Source organism: Corvus hawaiiensis, chromosome 18, assembly GCF_020740725.1.
Source record: "Corvus hawaiiensis isolate bCorHaw1 chromosome 18, bCorHaw1.pri.cur, whole genome shotgun sequence".
NCBI lineage: Eukaryota > Metazoa > Chordata > Aves > Passeriformes > Corvidae > Corvus > Corvus hawaiiensis.
The window spans coordinates 6,671,494-6,691,035 of NC_063230.1; the positions used below are offsets into that span (position 1 = coordinate 6,671,494).

At 55.1% G+C, this 19,542-nt stretch overlaps 1 protein-coding gene and 1 long non-coding RNA gene across 2 annotated transcripts; one reads left to right on the forward strand and one right to left on the reverse strand.

The window, feature by feature from the left end:
• Positions 1–74: 74 nt before the first annotated feature.
• SLC25A1 (solute carrier family 25 member 1) lies at positions 75–14,060 on the reverse strand. Its single transcript, XM_048322895.1, has 9 exons — positions 13,930–14,060; positions 3,821–3,928; positions 3,598–3,697; positions 3,227–3,365; positions 2,661–2,745; positions 2,397–2,501; positions 1,901–2,016; positions 1,507–1,580; positions 75–1,412 (listed from the first exon to the last, which is right to left on the reverse strand). The coding sequence occupies exons 1-9, from the start codon at positions 14,018–14,020 to the stop codon at positions 1,298–1,300; spliced, it is 933 nt and encodes a 310-aa protein (XP_048178852.1). The 5' UTR covers positions 14,021–14,060; the 3' UTR covers positions 75–1,297.
• Positions 14,061–14,096: 36 nt separating this feature from the next.
• On the forward strand, positions 14,097–17,616 carry LOC125335342. The gene is made up of 2 exons (XR_007207422.1): positions 14,097–14,626; positions 14,905–17,616. It is a non-coding gene; the product is annotated as an uncharacterized LOC125335342 (long non-coding RNA).
• The last annotated feature ends 1,926 nt before the right edge of the window (positions 17,617–19,542 follow it).

A 19,542-nucleotide genomic window follows, 5' to 3' on the forward strand; every position in this document is an offset into this window, starting at 1 on the left:
AGCCCCGTCCCCCACCCACAGGGCAGGAGCCACTCACTGCCCACTCAGCACAGCCCGGACGCCAACGCAGCTGCTACAGCCAGACTGATTTTATTCAAATTGCGAATGTAAAACAGAATAATAATTTAAAAAAAATCTAATGCAACCCTCACTGGCTTCAGAGCCAAAAGCCGCAGGTAAACCGTGCCTGGGCTTTCCTCCTTCACCCTCCTGTGTTAAGGCTGAGCTCATCGCTGGCTACAAGAGAGACAAGGGACAGGTTGAGCCCTGGCTCCTGCACCCCCAGCTCCCTCAGGGAGAAATTTGGCACAAATCCAATGAGGCGAGCCTGGCACGGGCAGGGCAGGGCTCCAGCCCCACGGCCACGGGTGTTAGTGAGTCAGCGTGAAGCTCCAAAAGCTACGGGATCACCTACGGCACCACAGAGAACCGGCAGGAGGGCAGATGCAGGGAATGTGGCAGAAGAAAGGAGTTTGCACCCCTGGCCGAGGGGCCAAGCCTGTGGCGTGGGGCTGCACTGCCTTGCCCCGGCTCGCACACACGCCTCGGCTGTAAACGGCAGGTGAGCGACACCCAGCTCACCCCAACCCCAGCCCACAGGGAGCAGAACTAAAGGCCTGGCTGTATGTGCAATTTTGGGCAAGCCCTGCTCAGCAGCCCAGGGCTGAGCAGGACCCCAGGGATGGGATTGGATGGGATGTTGCATGCCGGTGGTCTTGGTGCTGGCAGGGAGGGAGGAGGGAGCTTGGGGTCACACCAGGCGGTCACTGCCCTCCCATCCCGGGGGTGCAGGGCTGTTGGGCCCCCTCCCAGAGCTGCTGTGACCCCGCTGGTGGCATCAGCCCCACTGTCAGCTTGTGATGTACAGCTTGACATTGCACCCACAGGGCTCGAGGGGGCTCTCAGCACCTCCAAAACAGCTGCTCCCCAGGCAGTCAGCAGCTCCTGGCTGCTGGGAGCCCCAAGGCCACTGTCCAAGGGACATCTCACCCTGGTTAACCAGAACACAAAGCTGATGTGGGGCCGGGGGAAAGTGTCACCAGGAGATTGGGGTGGGCATGACCTGGGATGCTGGGGGTTGGGATGGTGGGATGCAGCTCCCTCCCTGCTCCTTTTAGCACGCAACTAGTAATTTAACCTGCTCCAGAGCCTGTTCCTAAAGATAAAGGTGGCCAGGTTTGGGGTGTGCAGGGCAGACCTGGCCCCAGCAGTGCCGCAGGCGGGTGTGGGTTTGGTCTCTGCTCTCCAGCTGCAGCCCTGCGGGGCACAGGAGGCAGGGGCTGCCTGGCCCGGCCCCTCAGTCCGTTTTCCACACTTTGTTGAGGAATTTGACCACCTCATCGTAGATGATGAAGACGATGGCCACGTCAAGACACACACGGCCCAAGCGAGGCACTGTGCCCTTGTAAAACCTGCCAGGGATAGAGAGGGCGGCCATGGGGCTGGGTGCCTCACAGCCCCTTCCCTGCCCATCCTCCTCCCAGCCACCACCCCTGCAGAGCTTACGCCAGGGGCCCTTCATGTTTCATGATCTGGTAGGCGCAGTCCCAGGTGTTCTTGTACTTGTGTGCTTCCAGCCCCTGTGGGAAGGAAAAAGCAGGATCAGAGGCCAGAGCCAGGGTTGCATCTGGGAGATTTCATGGGGGAGGCAGAGAGCTGGCAGTGTACCATGAGGAACTGATTTCTCTCTCCACTGCTGCAGGACATCAGACCCCACAGGGATGTCCCCACCTCTGTGCAAACACTCCCCACGGATCAGGAGCAATCGCAGACATCTCCCAACCAAACCTCACTGGCATCACATGCCTGCCCCAGGGACTGCAGGAAACAGCTCCCAGGCAGTGGGTGCCCCCAGGCTGCTGCATGCAGAGCAGTCCCGCACTGTGCCCTGGCACCGTACCTGCATCCTGGTCTTCACCACGTCCAAGGGGGTGTTGCCAAAGACACTCGCAGCTCCAGCAAGGGCTCCAAACACCCCTGTTACGAAGGGGTTTATGACCTTGTTGGGATTGTCTCCTGGGAAGGAAGAGAGGTTGAGGGCAGAGTGGTGGTGGGATTCCCGCGTACATTCCTGAGGGAGCCTGCAAGGAAGGTCCCAGGTCTGGCTGCTTGTGATCAGGGTGCAGTGCTGAGCTGGGGACCATCCAGCAGCACCAGCACCAGCCCACGCTGCACCATGGGGCTCAGGGTGAGTGGGAAAGTGATACTCCAGCACCAGGACCTGTCAGCGCCACAAGCCGGTGCCACCCCACCCTGGTTTTCACTTTCCTCCATTCCAAATGGCTGAGCCATGAGAAATAGAGAGTGTGTGGATGGAAAAAACATCCCAGCTCCCAAAGGCGGCTGGGGAGCCAGAGGCAGAGCCAGGGCGGCCTGGGGGGCCAAGGGCACCGTACCTTTGTACCAGTTCTTGAGGGAGGTCATGACAAAGAAGCGGATGGCCTGGTTTGATCCTTGCTTGAGGATGGTTGCAGTTAGGCCCTGGTAGGTCCCCTTCAGTCCTGCAAGAAGAGGGTGTTGGAGGGGAGACCAGCCTCAAGTGGCAGAGAAAAACCTTACCAGGCCACCTGTCCCAGCCTGTGCCCATCCACCACTTCCCACCCTGTCCCCATAGCAAGGCAGTACTCAGGGGATCAGGGTGCCACTTTCCCGGGACTCACCCTGTTCCCGAACGATCTCCCGGACGCCATGGAAGAAACCACGGTATTTGGGGTTGGGAGAGGTCTGGTCATGGATAAACTTCACCTACAAGGAGATGATGCACTTGTCCTGGCTGAGGTAATGCAATGGCCCCAAAGGGCTGCCAGCTACCTCCTGCCTTGCTCCAGGGACGGTCCCAAGGCCAGAGCTGACCCATGCAATCAGGCAACTCTGGGAGACATCATGGGGGAAGCCTGTGCCCATGGCCAGCAATGCCTTTTGCAGAGGAAAACCTGGGAAACTGCCGCTGCAAGCAGTCATGTGGGGCTTACACTCATAAAATGGGTGACAAGATGACTCCTGGGCATGAGGCTCCTCCCTGGAGTGGGGGAGGGGCCAGGGCCACCTGACTTGACCTCCACAGGGCTTTCCAGCATCATACCCTCCCCTACAAAACTGTCTTGAGCAAATACAGACAGCCCTCAGGTCCCCAGATTTGGGCATCCCTGGCTTTTTCCCTCTCCCAGCCCAGCACAAGGCAGGGGAGGTGCCAAGGCAGGGGACAGTAGCAGCCACAACCACCCACCTTCACAGTCTCCATGGGGCAGACCACGGCCACGGCCTCAGCCACGCCAGCCCCCAGCCCGCAGATGAGGCCCCGTGTGCTGTCCAGCCGTCCCTGCTCATCTCTCATCTGGTTGCTGAGGAACTCGAACATCCCAAACCTGCAAAGGAGCCACTGTGCCAAGCCCTGGGCACCGGGACGGGGGGCTGCACCCCCCCACTATGGGTCTGTCTCCAGGAGCAGCTGCACACCCTGTGAGAGGACCCTCCCTTGCCTGGGAAACCACCTGGCTTTGGTAAAATGCCAGTGGAGACACGGAGGGCAAAGCCACCCCCTTGTTCACTGCTGTTGGGGGGTCCCCCCCACTCACCCCTTGCCATGGGGGCACATACCTGACAGCAGCCTTGGGGATGGAGCCATACAACAGCGAGCTGAGCCCCCGGTACAGCCCCCGGATGCCATGGTCACGGACAGTCTGCTTCACACAGTCCCCTGCGCAGAGCACAGCGGTGCCACTGTCACCCACCACGCCGAGGACCACCCACCACTGCCCTGCCAAATCCCCCCAGCACCAGCCAGGCTCCCAGGAGCCCCAAACCCAGAGAGGTTGCTCACCAATGCCCTTGTAGCGGGGAGGGTTTGCCTTCTCGTCCAGCTGCAGCTGTGTCTTCACATACTCAGTAGGGAATGTGATGCAGATCTCGATCCCTCCAGCCAGGCCACCTGCATGCGAGAGGAAGGAACCCTGAGGCAGGAGCAGCATTGTGCCCATTCAGTGCCACATGGCTGCTCCTGGCTCCATGCTGGCTGAGCCTGGGACCTCTGGCAGCCAGGTCTGGGCCGGGACACGATGTCCCTGTCCTCACCAAAACCCTGACAACTCCACACAGCAGCAGGGCCCTGTGCCAACCTGGTGCCTTGCATGGGCATCACTGCCCAGCCATGGCAAGAGCTGTCAAGAAGACTGGGAAAAGGAGTGGGAAAACAGAGCAAAACACTGCACCCATGGCTGTCTATCTGGTGTGTTGCCCCTCAAAGGCACCTCTCCCTCTCTGGCGCCTCGCACCCTCAGGTGAGCTGCCAGCGCTGGGATTTATAAACCCAGTGGTGCTGCGGCAGGCCCAGCACCACTCCCCACAGCAGTAGGAGCCCATCTGCAGGCCTGGCTATGCCAGCAGGAAGCACAATTATCATCAAGCCTGTCTGGCTGCCCTGGGCTCCCGCAGCAGCGGCTCCTGGGCACTGATTACACCGGCTGCAGCCTCTCCTGATGGCCGGGCAGCAAGGGATGCTGGCTCTCAGCCCTGGGGCTCCCCTCAGCATGGCTGCACCCAGCAGTGCTGGGGGAGCTGGGCTCAGCCCATCCGGCCACGACGGATCACAGGGCGCTTCCTCGCATCAAAGCGCGGCTGGGGCCGCCGAGCAGCGGGAGCCCTTTGTGCCGGCACCAGGAGGAAGCGTGGCCGAGCCCCCTCAGGACTCACAGGGCCAACCCTGCTCAGCCCAGAACAGGGCACTGCCACTGGGGTCAACACTGCCCTGAGCACCTCCAGGATCTCCCTGCTCCTTGCCCAGGAAGGTGAATATGCTCCAGCCCACAGGCTGGGGCACAGTGTGGGGTCAGGGGGGCTGCCAGCTCCCAGTCTCCCATACAGCCTCCAGTGGCTCCTCCAGCCTGGCCATGTCCTTGATGTGACTCAGCAGCACCGTGGCCCCCACTGCAGCCACCCCAGGCTTGCAGCCCCACCACAGCCCAGGGGACAGCCCAGCAGGGAACACACTGCCTTTGTGGGAGAGGCTGGGACTGGGTGCAGTGGTTGTTATCCTGCTTTGCAGTGAAGCACAGGCTGGTGCCACAGCTCTGCTTATCAGCACCCCCCAAAGTACCCCCATAAGGGGATGATGATAGGGGACACCACAGCCCATGGCTGCTCCCTGTAACAAGAGCAGGCAGCCCCAACTCCCTGGACAAGCAGACTTTCCCACAAAGTCTTATTTCTTCTGCGCAGCCTCCAGATTTGCAAGAGAGACCCTTGATCTCTCTGGTGTTGCATACAGTTGCCCCCTGCCAGTGCCACTGGCAACTGGCATGTTCTGGAGCACTGCTGCCTTCTCTCAGCCCAGTCCTGGAGGGAAGGGAAAAGCAGCCTCCCCACATTCCTTCCAGCAGCTGGGCAGCACCCATCTTAAAGCCTTATGCTGGTTTTCCCCCCAGGCACAAAAAGCACCAGGCTGCACTGTCCTGCCCCGGGAGCCAAGAAGCCAGGCCAGCCTCAACACAGCCAGGACAATGTAAAGCTCAGCTTTGTGCTCGAAGAGCATCCACGGGGACACCGTGGCACTGAGTACCCAAGGCAGGACAGGCCAGCCCAGCCCAGCAGCATCCCGGCCCCGTGGGGACAGGGCATGAGGCCAGCCCAGCTCTGCCACAGCAAACAAAGGCCCCTTGTTTCCCTCTATGTTCCCAGGGGGGCTGAGCTCCAGCCCAGCCCAGCCCAGCCCAGCCCAGGCAGGCGCTTCTCAGGAGGCAGCAATGGGTGACCACTGCCAGCCCTGATGCCTTCGTGGCACCCGCTGCTTTGGGGGCGTGGGAGGAAGCCACAGGGCCAGCTCACAGCACTGCAGCCAGCCAACAGCTCCCCTGGGGCATCACAGGAGGACAGCCACCATCCCCAGGGTCCCCAGAGCACTCCTGCTACCCCCTCAACCCTCTCCTGCCCTTGGCATGTCTGTCAGAGTGGCAGATAGACACTGCTGGTCCCATGGCAGGGGGCTGGCCAAACACTAATTTCTCCTGCAAAGACAAACAGCTCGTGCAGAAGCAGCTGGCAGGCCCCAGAGAGCAGCATGATAAGGAGCAATGTCCTCCAGCTGGGTGCAACAGTCCCCAAAAAGCTGAGCACCAGCTGGCGCCTCCCCACACCGCTGCACACCACCGTGCCACCAGCCTTGTGCCACCACAGCCACATGAACACTCCAGGTGCTGCCAAGGCCACTCCCTCCCTCCTACACTGCAGAACTGAAGTGCCGGACATTTTAAGCACCATAAATATTTGTTCTCTCTCGGTCCCTCAGCACCAGCTCCTGCCCCAGCACATCCAGGAGCCAGACAGCAGGGAAGCACCCACACAAGCAGCAGTCCAGGGGCAACCAGCACCTCAGCTCACAGCAGCCACACCAAATGGTACAGGGAGAGATGCTGCACCTCCTGCAACCTGCTCACAGCCTCAGCAGTCACACTTGTCCATGCAGGGGAGGCAGAGGGTCTGCCCAGCATCCCACAGGAAAGCCATCCACAGGAGCCCAGCAAAGGAACAGCATGTTGTTCCTGGGAACTGGCAGCCTCTGGGGCAATGAGGCTGCCCTAGCCAAAGATGAAGGAGCAGGGCACCCATGCTGCCAGTTCCTCTCCCTGTTCCCCAGTGTTGTTCTGGCCTCAAATCCCATGGGAAGGTGTACAGAGCACTCCATGACTTGCAGCAATTTTAATCCATTTTCTTTTGCCCACAGAGAGATAGGGTGGCACAGGCCACCTGCCCTGCAAGCAAGACCCATCAGAGGTCCTGCTCTGCTGTCATCTCTCCCCACAAACTTTCACTCCAGCAGAAACCTCATTCTATGCAAATAAATCACTCCACTACTCGCGATCAGCAGCTTTGTCCAAACCCCTCCCTCGCCAGGGCTGCGGGGGCTTTGCAACCTGTTTACCCGGACTTTAACCAGCAGCTCCAGCTCTTGCAACACCGCAGAGTCAGCAGGAACAGCAGCACTCAGGAGGTGAAAGAGCACGCGGGGCAGCTGAGATGCCGGGCCAAGGCTCTGGCTGTTCGCTGGGTGCAGCAGAGCCAGAGGACAGGGAACGTCCTTCAGGGAAGGTCGCTCTGCCCGGCCCCAGGGAAGGTGCCCTCGGCGGGGCGATCCCACTCCCAGCACTGAGAGTGGCTCCCTGCCTGCAGCAAGCCTGCAAGTGCTTCAGCTGCCAGCTTTCCTGACACTGCAGGCCCAGCAGGAAGGGAGACACGGGAAAAATACCCTGGCATAGTTTTCCCAGAAAAAGTTTAGCTCTCCCCGTCAGAGAGACCAGAGGAGGCCGTCCTTTGAGGACACGCCTGCAGCCCTTGGGCACGGCTGGGGAGAGCTGGCAGGAGGGAGAGCAGAGGGTTTTTTGGGGACAGTGGGAGGGTGCTGCCCCTGTAATGCTCACACAACACGTCATGGCCTCAGCACACGCAGGTTCGGCTTCGCACCCCGTCCACAGCAGCTTCTGGGGACACCACTGACCACTCCGACCCAGGGAGCCCAGCTCCAGACCCAGGACAGGGGGCAGTGCTGAGGGTGGGAGGATGCAGCTGCGATGGAGAAGACAAGGAGAGCTCCAGGACTGACACAAGCCGAGGCTGCACAGCCAGCACTGGCACTGTCACCCTCTGCAAACTCCTACCTAGAGGCAGTGCCCCAATGAACATCCACTGCCCTGTCTGGGAGCCACAGAGGGGCAGGAGGTGGCACTGGCCCCTCTGCCACTCCTCCAAGTGGCTGTGCCTGCAAAAGCATCCTGCTCCTGCAGAGAGATGGAGCAGCAGGTCTCTGTGCAGCTCTGATGAGAAGTGAGCACCTGGAGAGCAATTTCAGTCTCTCCATTTTATGAGTAATTTCACTCTTATGCTGACATACCAGCACCTGATTTCCATATAAAAAGCGCCTTTTAACTTCAGATTCATTAGGATCCTTTCAGGCCAGAGGGAATTATTCCTAAGGGTGTGGAAGCAAAGCAGCAGAGCTCTCCTAGGGCCCATGCCTGGAGCTTCTCTGTTCTCCCAGCCGGGTGGCTCAGGATGGTAGGAAGGCACAAACAGGCTTTCAGCGGAAGCTGAGCCCTGAGTTCCCCATTCTGGAGGCTCCCAGCCCACGTGCAGAAGGTGCAGCTGGACAGGGTGAGCTGAGCAGCTGACACTGGTGACACAGACCACACACTATGGGCACAAGGGGCAATCCTGCCCAGCTCCTGGATGCTGTGCTTACAGCATGCAGCACTCTCACAAGGGGACTTGGTGCCCTTTCCCATTAGCCAACACAGCTTTTGGAGCTGGGGAAATAAGGAGAAAAAACCCCAAGAACCAAAGACCATCAGGCTGCTACAAACCAGGGAGGCAGAAATGCGCACCAGCAGCTTGTGACAGGTCCCTGCAGCCCAGATGGCTGCCTGCTCCCCACACTGAGGGACCATGCCCCGCTGGCAGCCGTCTAGGCTGCTCTTCACCCATCCATTGCCAAAACCCAGCTGGAGGCAGCAGTGGAGCAATCCTGCCCTGCCTGCAGCGGTGAAACGGGTTTAGCAGCTCCACCCTCCCGGCACTTCCAACCACGGGCCATCTTGTGAAACTCGGGGCTCAGGAGCAGGCAGGAGCCTCGCTGGGGCTGTAGCTCTCCAGGACAGCTGGCTCTCGCCAGGACTCCAGCACTGCACTCCTCACCCGGGCACCTCCTCTGGCCACGGGCAGCTCTTCATCACCCATCCGCAGCCACATCCTTGTGGAAAACCACCACGGCAGCTCTGCCACCAAAAGTCTGACTCAGTGCTGAGATGGGGAAGGCTGCTTCCCCAAACCAGACTGCCAGAAGTTTACCTGTGTTTTGGTTAGAAGGGAAAAAACATGTCCTGCAGCAGGTCAGCAGGCTCAGAGGGTGTCTGTCCCCATGCTGGGATTAGGAAGGTCTCCCATCTGACAGGGGCAAGGCCAGTGGGGAGCACAGGGGTTCAGCATGTCCAGCAGTAAACACACACTCACAGCTGTTTTGGTCATGGGAGAGTGCTACAGGCAGGCTGGTGAAGGTCTGACCTCCCCCAGGGATACAGAGAATGGCAAACATGAGAGGTGCCCCTCTGCACCCTGTGCCACTGTGGGTAAACAGCCCCGTGCAAACAGCGCTGCAGATAACACTACGGATGGGATGAAATAATTTGTCCTGAATCTTACTGGAACTGTCCTGTTTGAACAGGCTGTCCTTTCACAACTCACTCATTCATCTCCGTTTTGCATTTACTTCTCAATATGACAATTAATCATTATTACTTTTAAACTTCTCGGCTGTGAGTATGATGGCAGAAGCCATTTCCCTGTGCTCACAGTCACAGCATCCTCTTCCTTTGGTGCTGACTCCACCTTTGGAGACTGCCAGGTTCCCCGTCCTGCTCAAGTCACCTTCTCCCCGTTGCCCTGCACACCTCAAGGCCCCAGCTCTATCACTATGAGCTGGCTCCTGGCCAGCCCACCACTTGACTTCAGACACCAACCAAGAGTCAAAAAACTCTCTAAAGACACGCAACAGGGAGCCAGTGTCGGAGCCCAGGGCTGTTGGATGACTCCCTCAGCACAGCCCTGCAGATGGATGAAGGAGCCACTGCCAGGACTGAGAGTTCCCTGGGGACAGGCTCTGATCTCCCAGCCCCCAGCACAGGGGAGTGACTGTGTACCAAGCACTGGAGCACAGGGAGAGAGAAGAGATGGCCAGACAATCAATCCCTGATGTCAAGAGGTGACCTGAGACCTCAGGGCACAAGCAGGAGCAGGGAGGCTACATTGGCATGCACCACACAGGGCTGTCAGAGCTGAGAGATGCTGCAACATCCCCGAGCTGTCAGCTCATGGCGCTCATCGTCTCAGGAAGATGGACGAGTCCTTCCGATCGTTTACATCAACCCAGAGAAAACAGTTGCCTGCAGAATGTCAAGCAGAGCATCAGGCATGTGAAAATCTCAAATTTCAGAGCCCAGGGTTAACCCCAGCTCACCCAGAATCTGTTAGACCGAAGGGACACCCCAGTGTGGTTTCCTGGCCCTGGGGCTGACATCCTCCTCCCACCAGGAGCCTTGGGGCTCTTACAGGTTTCCACTGCAGCCCATGAGGGCTCCCAGGCAGCCAGGACACACTCAAGGCTAGCATGGTCCTTGTGCCCCACCCCCAAACAGATGACAGCCAGAGGAGGCAACTGTAGGAGAAACCACAGCCAGGAGTGATGTACTGAGGGCCAGCAGACCTGGCAGGACTGGTTCCCTCCACGCTCACCAGTCCTTCCCCCTGGCTGTGCTTAGCCTCCACCCGGCTCAGCATGAAGGGGGCAACATCCCCTACTCTGCTGTGAGCACCAGGCATCCATCTCAAAACCAGGGAGTGTGCTGGACCACAGCCATTCACAGCAGCACAACCTCCCTCACAGCCTCTCCTGAGAGCAACAGTCCTGCAAATACAGATGGACTTGGGACTTTTGGGAAAGGAGACCTGCTCTGCAAGAGGCAAGTCTCAGCTTTCACACCCAGTCTCCAACTCCTCTCCTCTGCAGGTACAGTATTTCCTAAGAAAGATAATATCAAGGACTAACAAAGAAGAGGAAACTGAAGCTCTAATTACTGCTTTGTTCAGGAGCCTGGACTCCCTGCTGAACCCTGCTTCATGCCCGACTCTCTCTTCAGGCCCTTCTCTCTCCCTGCAGAGTCCCTCTCCCCTGCCCATGCTCCCCCTTGGACCCTGGTGCACATCACTGCTATTTGCCAGTGGTAGCCAACACCAGGGTAGCAGCCACAACCACTGTGAGCTCTTTCCAAATCCAGCACCATGTAGGACAACATCCAGGCGTCCTGCCTCCCTGCCCAGGCAGGATTAGGTGTAGGCAGGAACAACTGTGCAGCAGCCCCGGGTGAGCAGAAGTACCACACAGAGAGCAAGGCAGCTGGGAGCTTCTCAGTGGGAGGGAGCAGATCCCAGGCTTCAAAGCCAGCTAAAACCAAAATAAGGCTGTACTTAACTCTGGCGAAGGCAGGCAGAGCCTTTCATCAAATGAGCACTGATAACTTCGAGCAAAGTTCCCAAGGAGGGCAGGGGTGCGAGGGTTTGCCTGCAAATGGCAAACATCATTTGTGCTGGGCTGGAAATTGCCCACGCTGCAGGTTGGCTCGAGCTGACCCAACATGGCATCCAAAAACCCAGCAAAGGGGCTCTCTCAGGAATCCCAGAGGTGACTGACAACTGTCCCACCAGCATTCCTGTCTCACCACTTACTGCCTTTATTTCAAGCTCCCCACTGCAGTGTGGCCCTGTGCTGGGAGCACAGCAGATCAGCAGCACACAGCCCTTCAGGATGCTGGTGGGAGGGACAGGAGTCTGGTGGGCTGTTGGAAACCACAGCACAAAATGGGAAAGCTGGCTGTGGGGAGGCTGGAGACATGGCTGGGCTCCTGGCCTGCCTGCTAACAGGTTGTTACCCAGCAGAAGAGGTCAAGCTGCCTTCATGTGCTCAGGCCACACACAGCCACAGCAGCACCGGCAGCGTTGTCACTGCAAGGTGAAGTACTGCCTTGGCACACAACAGCTGCTTGGACAAAGGAGAGCCCATTAGCAAATTAATTTTTAACCTTGCATTTTGTCTGCTGCGACAACTGAAGGAGAAGAGCTCTTGGCAGACAGCGCTCTACTTGCATCTCTTCAGAAAAGAGACAACCCCAGCCTGTTGAGGTCTGGGCAGCCGAGGGAGCTGTGCCTCCCTGGCAGAGGATCCCAATTACACACGGGGTCTGGGAGCAGATACACACCCAGGGTGGGATGATGGCTTAACTCCACCAGCACAGGCTGATGAAGCACAGCAGGAATGTTCCATCTTGAGACCTCCAGCTCTCCAGAACGTGGAGCTTTGAAGCATGCACCCCTGTTGTGCAGACAGATGTCAGATGAGAAACTCTGAGAGCATCAGCAAACCCCTTAAAGTCAGCAGAGACAGCCACAAACAGCATTGCATCCCCCAGCAAGGGGCTGGAGGGCTGAGCAGACCAGGGCACAGGGAGTTAACAGCAGCTTTCTCCCATTTCTGTGGTTCTCTAATACAATTAGATGCCACAGAGGCTTGGCTCTGGACTTCTGCCCGTTAACCAATTACTCTGATTACAGCCTGTGAGGAGAAGACCAGCGTCTCAGTAGGGTCCTTCTTCTACCTCTGCAGCTTCACATAAACCCAGAAGGGCCCCCCAAGCAGGTGCACATACAGCTTTGTGCTGTACTGCCCAACCTGGCACCTGGCAAAGGCCACAAGCACCATGTCCCTTCCTTTACATCGGGACAGCTTCCAGGCATACCCACAGCAACTCCTCTGGGCAGGGGAGAGCAGAGCAAGTCTGCTGCAACCTCTCTCACGGGACACTGATACTGATAAGCTGGTGATCCTGATTACAGATATACACAAGATCTATGAAAGTATCCTGGTACGCTGGTCCAGGCAGTGACAACCTGATGCACTGCATGTGGACAGCAAGTTGTGAAAGACTGGGAAGGGTGGACAAGAAGGAAAGAGCCTGTCCTTCCCATTCCAAAATTGGATTAAATCCCATTTAAAAGACCTTTAAGTCAAGAGGCCTGAAAAAACCAACCCATTTTGAGGTGGGGCAGCGCAGAGGGGCACAGAGCTCTGGAGGAGCCCAGCCTCACCAAAGGGTTCATTTGAGCGAGAAGGCACCCCTCTCACTGGAGACTGCCTCCTCCTTGTGCCCCAGCCCTTTGGCCAGGCAGCCGAGTGATAGCACAGTCCCCTCCCGGAGACGTGACCCTGGGAGGCCTCGGCACCCTTTGCACGCTCCAGCGGCCGCATCCACGCCCGGCAGCTCTCCCGGTGCTGCGAGGGAGGCCGCCCGCCGGGGCGGGGGCAGTACCGGTGGGCAGAGCCGGAGCGGCCGCGGCTCCGCTCCCCGTGCGGGCACAGCCCCGATGCTCCCCGGCCCCGCTACTGGAGGCTGGAGCTCTGCCCTTGAAGGGGAGCGAGGAGTTGGATAGACAAACAAAGGCACAATCGTAGGAGGGGGAACTGGCTGGAAAACACAAAAGCTCTAAACATGCCAATCATGTCGAGGCTGAGATGGCTCATTTCAAAACAAAGACGCTAATCTCCACTCTGGGAATTGTCCTGGGACTGGCAGGAGAAACCAGGGAGCTAATGAACAGCTACAAAGGAGTTTAACAAGCCTGCGACTGTCTTGGACTCCATTCAGCTCAGAGCTCGAAGCAGCCACAAACAGGAGGCAGAGCGTTAACTCTGCAGTTACTGCTGCACTTCGAGCCTATTTTGATCCCATGGAAGCGGTCAGAACTGGACGGGAAAACACGCCCTGATCCATAGGGACTGATGCTGAGGCACAAAGGAGGGACCAAGCAGCCCTCAGAGGAGCTGTATCAGCGCAGCCTGTGGGACACAGCTGGGGCAGGGACAACCGACTGCTGCTGTTGCTGTCCCTTAACACCTTCGGGGGAGCCTGTGGGGTCCTTGCTGCCACCAGCCTCTCCCATCAGTTCCGCTTCCTCCTGCTGAACCCCGCTGAACCCCGCGAACGCCTCTCGCCCCGCGTCATGTCCGAGCCCACCGGCACCTTCCCGGCCGGACCACCGGCTGCAGAAACAGCCTAGCAAGACGTTGCGGTCCCCGCGGACGGGATGAGCCCCGGAGCCAGCGTCCAGGCTCGGGATGCAGCCGCGGGAGCTCTTTGGCTGTGGCCGAAGGGAAACCCCGGTCCAGCGGGGTCGACTTCCGCGGGCAGCGGGAGAGGGGCGGCAGTCCCGGGATGGAGCAGCACCTACGGGAGCGCCGCCGCCCCGGGGCGGGTCCGGCAGCCCCCGCCCAGCCGGATGCCCACGCTGGCAGCGGCGGGGCGAGCCCCGGCCCCGGGAGAGCCTCGGGGGGCCCCTTACCTGCCAGGATGGCCTTGCCGGGGTGCGTGAGCTTGGCCTTGCCGGCGGGGGCGGCGGCGGCCAGACTGCGGGGCGCGGCGGGGGCGGGCATGGCCGCGCTGCTCCGTGGCTCCGGCTGCCCGGCGGCGGCTGCCGAGCCCTATTTCAGAGCCGCGCCCGCGAGGGGCGGCCCCGGCGGCGTCACATCCTCGCGGGGCGGGGCGGGGCGGGGCGAGGGTGGCCCGTGGGTGGCCCGGGGAGCGGCTGTGCGGGGAGCAGCTGTGCGGGAGGATGGCAACAGAGCAGCGGCATGAGCCGCCCCGCGCCTCGGTGCTGCGCGAATGGGGGTTGCTCAGCCCGCGCCCAGGAATCCACGGGAAAAGCCTCCGCGTGGGCACGGAGAGATGCCAGTCCGGCCGGAGGGACGTGGACAGCAGTGCCTCCTCCCATGAACAGCATCAGCACGCTTAGGCCAGGACCAGCTCTGAACCATCCCAAACCCCCTCGATCAGCGAGGATACACAACAGCGCGCTCCTGCGCGGGGACGAACGTCCGAGGAGAGGGAAAGGGGAGGGTTTGCTCCTCTCGGGCCCTTGGCTTGAATCCCTTCTGTTTCAGTGAGGAACGGAGACCAGGAACTCCCGGGGTAGGAAGCGCACGTGAACGCCCAGTGCAGGCGGAAGAGAAACAAAAACATTCTCAAATTAAAAGGCTGCTGTGAGTGCAGTGACACTCCGGGCTTACCGGGATTGGTTGGTGGTTTTGTTGGTTTGCTTTTTGGTGTTTTGTTGGGGTTTTTTTTGCCGGGGGGGGGGGGGGGGGGGGGGGGCGTTACTATCTATTGCTCTTCAATAATTGGGCTGTGCAAATTGCACTAGAATGTGTTTTTGCTTTATCTGCAGACAGAGGAAGACTGCCCTGCACTAGTTCATGTCCAAATGCTGTATTTACAGGATGCAGGGAAAGAAACCAACACTCTTTTCATTTCCATCCAGCATTTCTCAGAAACCGGGGAACCCTGGAGCTGTACTCCAGAGCTGTGCTCTCCCTTACACCTGGAGCAGCCACACTACTCCAAAGAGGGAACATTTTGTGCAAGAAGTCACCCCAAGCTATGCATAAAACATGCTCCTGTCCAGACTTGCCTTCTCTGTGCTTTGTGACATAATTTTTGCTTAACGAGACTCAGCAATCCAGCAGCTGCCGGCCCTATCCAAAAGCTCACTCTGCAGCTATACAGCCCTGGCATCGTGGCTACACCGCCGGCAGAAAAACCCTTTGGGGAACTGAAGCACCTTTATTCTGCCAGGGTTAAAAGCAAACATACTTGCACTGCAGAACTCACCCCCAGGTGAGACCAGAACTGCATGTGGTTTCACAACAGAGTTAAAATAGGCACAGAGTGGTCTCATGCCAAGTCTAAGGTCCCCCCTCCTCTAGCATGGCTAAGTAAAGGAGGGGGAGCAATTAACATGTGAAGGGTACACGGAAGGAAGAAACAGTCATGGTCCCAGTCACAAATGCAGAGCAGCTTCTTGTGTTCAGGTTAGCACTATTAGAATGGTAAAAATAAGATAAATTCATTCAAAGATGGCAAACAAACAAATGCATTTGGATTTATGATTAACCTCTGCCACTCCTCATACCTTTCCATCAAATTATCATGGCTTTCACATCTGCCTGCAGACACGTACAGCCTCTGTTGTGAGGCCATTATTACCTTCACAACAAACGCTGGCTCTTACAGATTCCCGAATCATCAAGGCCTGTGCACAACCTCATCCTGTCCAATAAAATACCACACCACATGCTTAATTCGCATCAGCCTCAATGGGATTCACAGCGGTGCTTACTTTGCTGAACAGGGGAAAGGATGATTCATATTTAATCACATGCAGATTGCAAGCCATCTCCTGCAAGGACCTGACCTCCAAGAAGCTGCTAACACCACTTGTCAGCAGAAAGCCTGAAGGAGAAACAGCGAAAGAAGATAAACAATCCCTGAAATACCAGGGGCTGCAAGAGGTTCAATTTTAAATCCCATTACTTATGTGAAAGTAAATACTTGACCAGGCTCACATGGTCAAGAGCATTTCCTAAGAAATGTGTGATCAAAGTATAGAAGAGCAATTACTGTTACAGACAGAACATGAAACCCGCTATGTTACTGCTCTCGCTTCAGGAATGTTCATGGAAACAACCCTCTGACAATCTAAACTCATTTCCCTTGCTGGTGGCTGGTGCTTGTTTCTGCTGGCATACAAAGACACAAGAATTGTGAAATATATAGTCAGGTGCTACTGCAGCCTGTGTGCCTCATGGCATCTCTCCAGGCCCTAATAATCAGAATTAAAAAGAGCTACTGAAAATGAAAGCAACTTTCACAATTTATTTTTTCAAACACAAACAGTAATTGCAGTTTTCTGGATCCTTGGAAGCACATGGTTACATGACTACACTTAGTTCCAACTTATTCCTCCCTTGCCTCTCCCTAGAATTATTCTTACTTTTATTTAATTGGCACTGGACAGCCCACCATGGTTTCAGAGACCACGAGTCATCAGTATGGGGCACATAACTTCCTATTATATATCCTGGGATCAGAGAACCTCTTCATTTCACTGAATTAACAGATGTATTATCACAATTGTTATAACTCATCAACTATGATAAACCTTTCCATGCATTATTAATCCCCATCACTTGCAGTCTTATGATAAAATGAGAAAACTCATTTTCTCTCAGGTTCCCTATCGAGACCAAACAATTCCTTTATGCATAAGAGATCCTGCAGATAACTGGCTTCCAGAAGTGAAAATACTGCAGATTTGAGTCAACATTTCTCCAGCTTTCAAGTGTGTGCAGCAGGAGCTACTGTGACTATAAGAAAGATGATGCTATTCCAAAAAACGAACATGAGTCCCACTTGAGCATGCATGCAAAAAGAGCTCCTGTTCCTATTCAAGATTATTCACTGAGATTACCAGGACTGAGCCTCTCAAGAGCACCACAGAAGTCCCTGTTACGTTCACATCTGCGTGAGCCTGACTCATCTCAGAAGAGAGTGAAGCCCATGTACAGCCTGTACCGATTATCACTCTGCTACCAGCCATGGTCCTGAGTCCCTCACAGCAGGATGGATTACTCAACAAAGCAACTCCAGTTGACAAACTCTATTAGCAGTTGATGAAGCCATTTCCCCACCCCTACATGAAAAAAAAAAAAAAGAAGTACCTTACAAAAGGAGAGCAATTCAAAGATTTATTAAGCACTGCTTCCCACCCAAACTCATTCCTAGCTCCCCAGCTGGATAACCAGTACTTGGGGAATTTGTGCTCTGCATAATATTGGAGAACTTAGTGCTGTGGAAAACAACATACCAGAAGACTTCGTAATTCCTTCCTTTCATAACCACTGTGGGGAGAAAGGAGACTTGGGAGATTTTTAGACAAACAAATTTTACAATCTTGATTAAAACGACAGCAGACAAAAACCAAACAAACAAAAAAACCCCAAACCAAAACAAACAAACAAAACCCACAAACCAACCCCCCCCCCCCAAAAAAAAAAACCAAAACCACCAAAAAAAACCAACCCACACCTTGAGTCATTGAACCACACAGGAAAATGTGTAACTGAATAAATTCAGAACCTGACTCAGGATTTTTAAATTCTGACACATAAAAGACACAACTTCACTGACTGTATTTCAAATTTCATCTTAAGCTTAAAAGCTGCCAACTTTATATTAGCTTGGAAGAAAACAGATGGATGTTGTTGCCTTTTTTGAAAGATTGCAAAGGCTCCAGACAAACTGAAACACATACCTATGCTAAGAATTTTGCAGTTTTATTAGTAAAACCTGAGTCAGGATCTGTCATTACCTTTGGAAAGAAAATACCCACAGAAAATGCACAGGATTGAAAAATGAGAAAGCTAGACTAGTGACAAACTCTCTGGAGATTGGACACCTGCTGAAGTAGATGGAGCACAAGAATGACTCCAGATCTAGTAAACTGGACTGGTGCACTGCAGGTTGCTATAGCAAGGCTCATTCCCTTGGCAAACCACAACCTAATTATACACAAGTGTCACAAAGCACTCTGGTGTCATCAAGCATTTTCTAGCCTTATGTCTTTATCTGGAAAAAAATGAGATTGAAGCAGTCTTGGGGTACTCTGTAAAGCAAAAAAGGAAATACAGTTGGCGTGGAACCAAGTGCAAAGCCAAAACATTTACAGCAGAACAGAAGGAACCCAGAAAAACTGAAAGCAGCTTCACAGATGAGAAATAACACTGTCACAAGGTAATATACACACTTGATAAACTGCTTGTTATGAGAACCTGGTACATACAGTGCTACCTGTCCCAAGATTTGCAAGAGTTCACACCTCATTTTTTTTTTAGCAGATTGAAAAACTGTCATGCCGGTTCAGTCAGACTAGGAATTTCTCAGAGACCAAGTCCTAGCCTGCCAATTAGGATGTCACACATCCAAGAATAAAGATTAACTACAAGCAGTTGACAGTCAGCTTTGCCAAAGTACTAAAGTTACTCAGACTCATTTGAGTGGGCATCTGACAACCAAGGGTTTGTTTGTCAGTTTCAGAGTTCAAAAAACAGAGGAAATTTCTTAGGCTTTTGAGTAACTGCTGCTGGATTTGCTAGGGGAAAAAGTTGTTGTTTCACGCAGCCCAATTAAGGATCCATGTTGTGCTGTAAGTGCCAGCTCTCAGCACTGCAGCTACTAAAAACTCTCTATTAAATCAGAATTAAGTTTTTGACCTTACAGTTACTACTGTCTTTGCTGTATCATGCCTATTATTTGCACAAACTTCAACAGACTTCATCTGCCTAGAATTTTTAAGGAGCAAAATTACTTCAGATCATTTCCTTCTGCTACGCTACCATTTTATTAGTGTCCTAAAAAGGGGGAAGGGAAATGGAAGTCTTGTAAAATACTACACCATTATGTGAAATAAGAACCAGGACTTACCCCAGTGATGCATTCCTCCTGAATGCCCTGGTGAATTGCTTGTCTTCTCTGATGCCAGATCTGTACGTGCCCAAAGTTTGCCAGACTGGGGAAGATTCCCCTAAGGTCTGACACATAGCAAGAGCCATTACACAGAAGGAGATCCACTCTGTTTCTCACAGGGAGAGCATGAGGCAGTAGAAAGCCTGTATGTAGTCTCAAGCAAGTTACCCTCTGACATAAGCCTGGAAGTTGGTCTCCAGATGTTGCACCCTGCAGCAAGTTCTGCATAAGCAGATCATTCTACGGGACAGCACCAGCCCTGTGTCACTGAGGTGGAAATTAGCAAGAAGCTTAGTTTTAAAGCAGACTCTCTGCAAAACAATCTTATCCGAGTTTTCAAAAACTTGGACATTACAAATTCATGAACTGAATTAAATCTTTCACCTAACCCCTAAAAGAGGGGTTATTTCCTGCTGTGAATGACTTCAGTTTCAGAGAAGCAGTGAAGTACCTTGGTATGCAAGAGATTGTTCCACATTTTAGGTACAGCTGCACTGTATTAGCAGGGAGTCTGTTTTGAATGCATGTCAGAATGCAAGATCACAAAATTTATAAAAGCCATTATACTTAGCAAGAGCCTATACCAAGATAGCAA

Bases quoted from the DNA above. Each gene is read 5' to 3' on its own strand.
- SLC25A1 (XM_048322895.1), bottom strand. From the start codon at position 14,020: ATGCCCGCCCCCGCCGCGCCCCGCAGTCTGGCCGCCGCCGCCCCCGCC. The intron at 2,746-3,226 runs GTGGGTGGTTGT...ATCTCCTTGTAG, and splicing joins GCCCCATGGAGACTGTGAAG to GTGAAGTTTATCCATGACCA. The intron at 2,502-2,660 runs GTGAGTCCCGGG...CTCTTCTTGCAG, and splicing joins GGAGATCGTTCGGGAACAGG to GACTGAAGGGGACCTACCAG.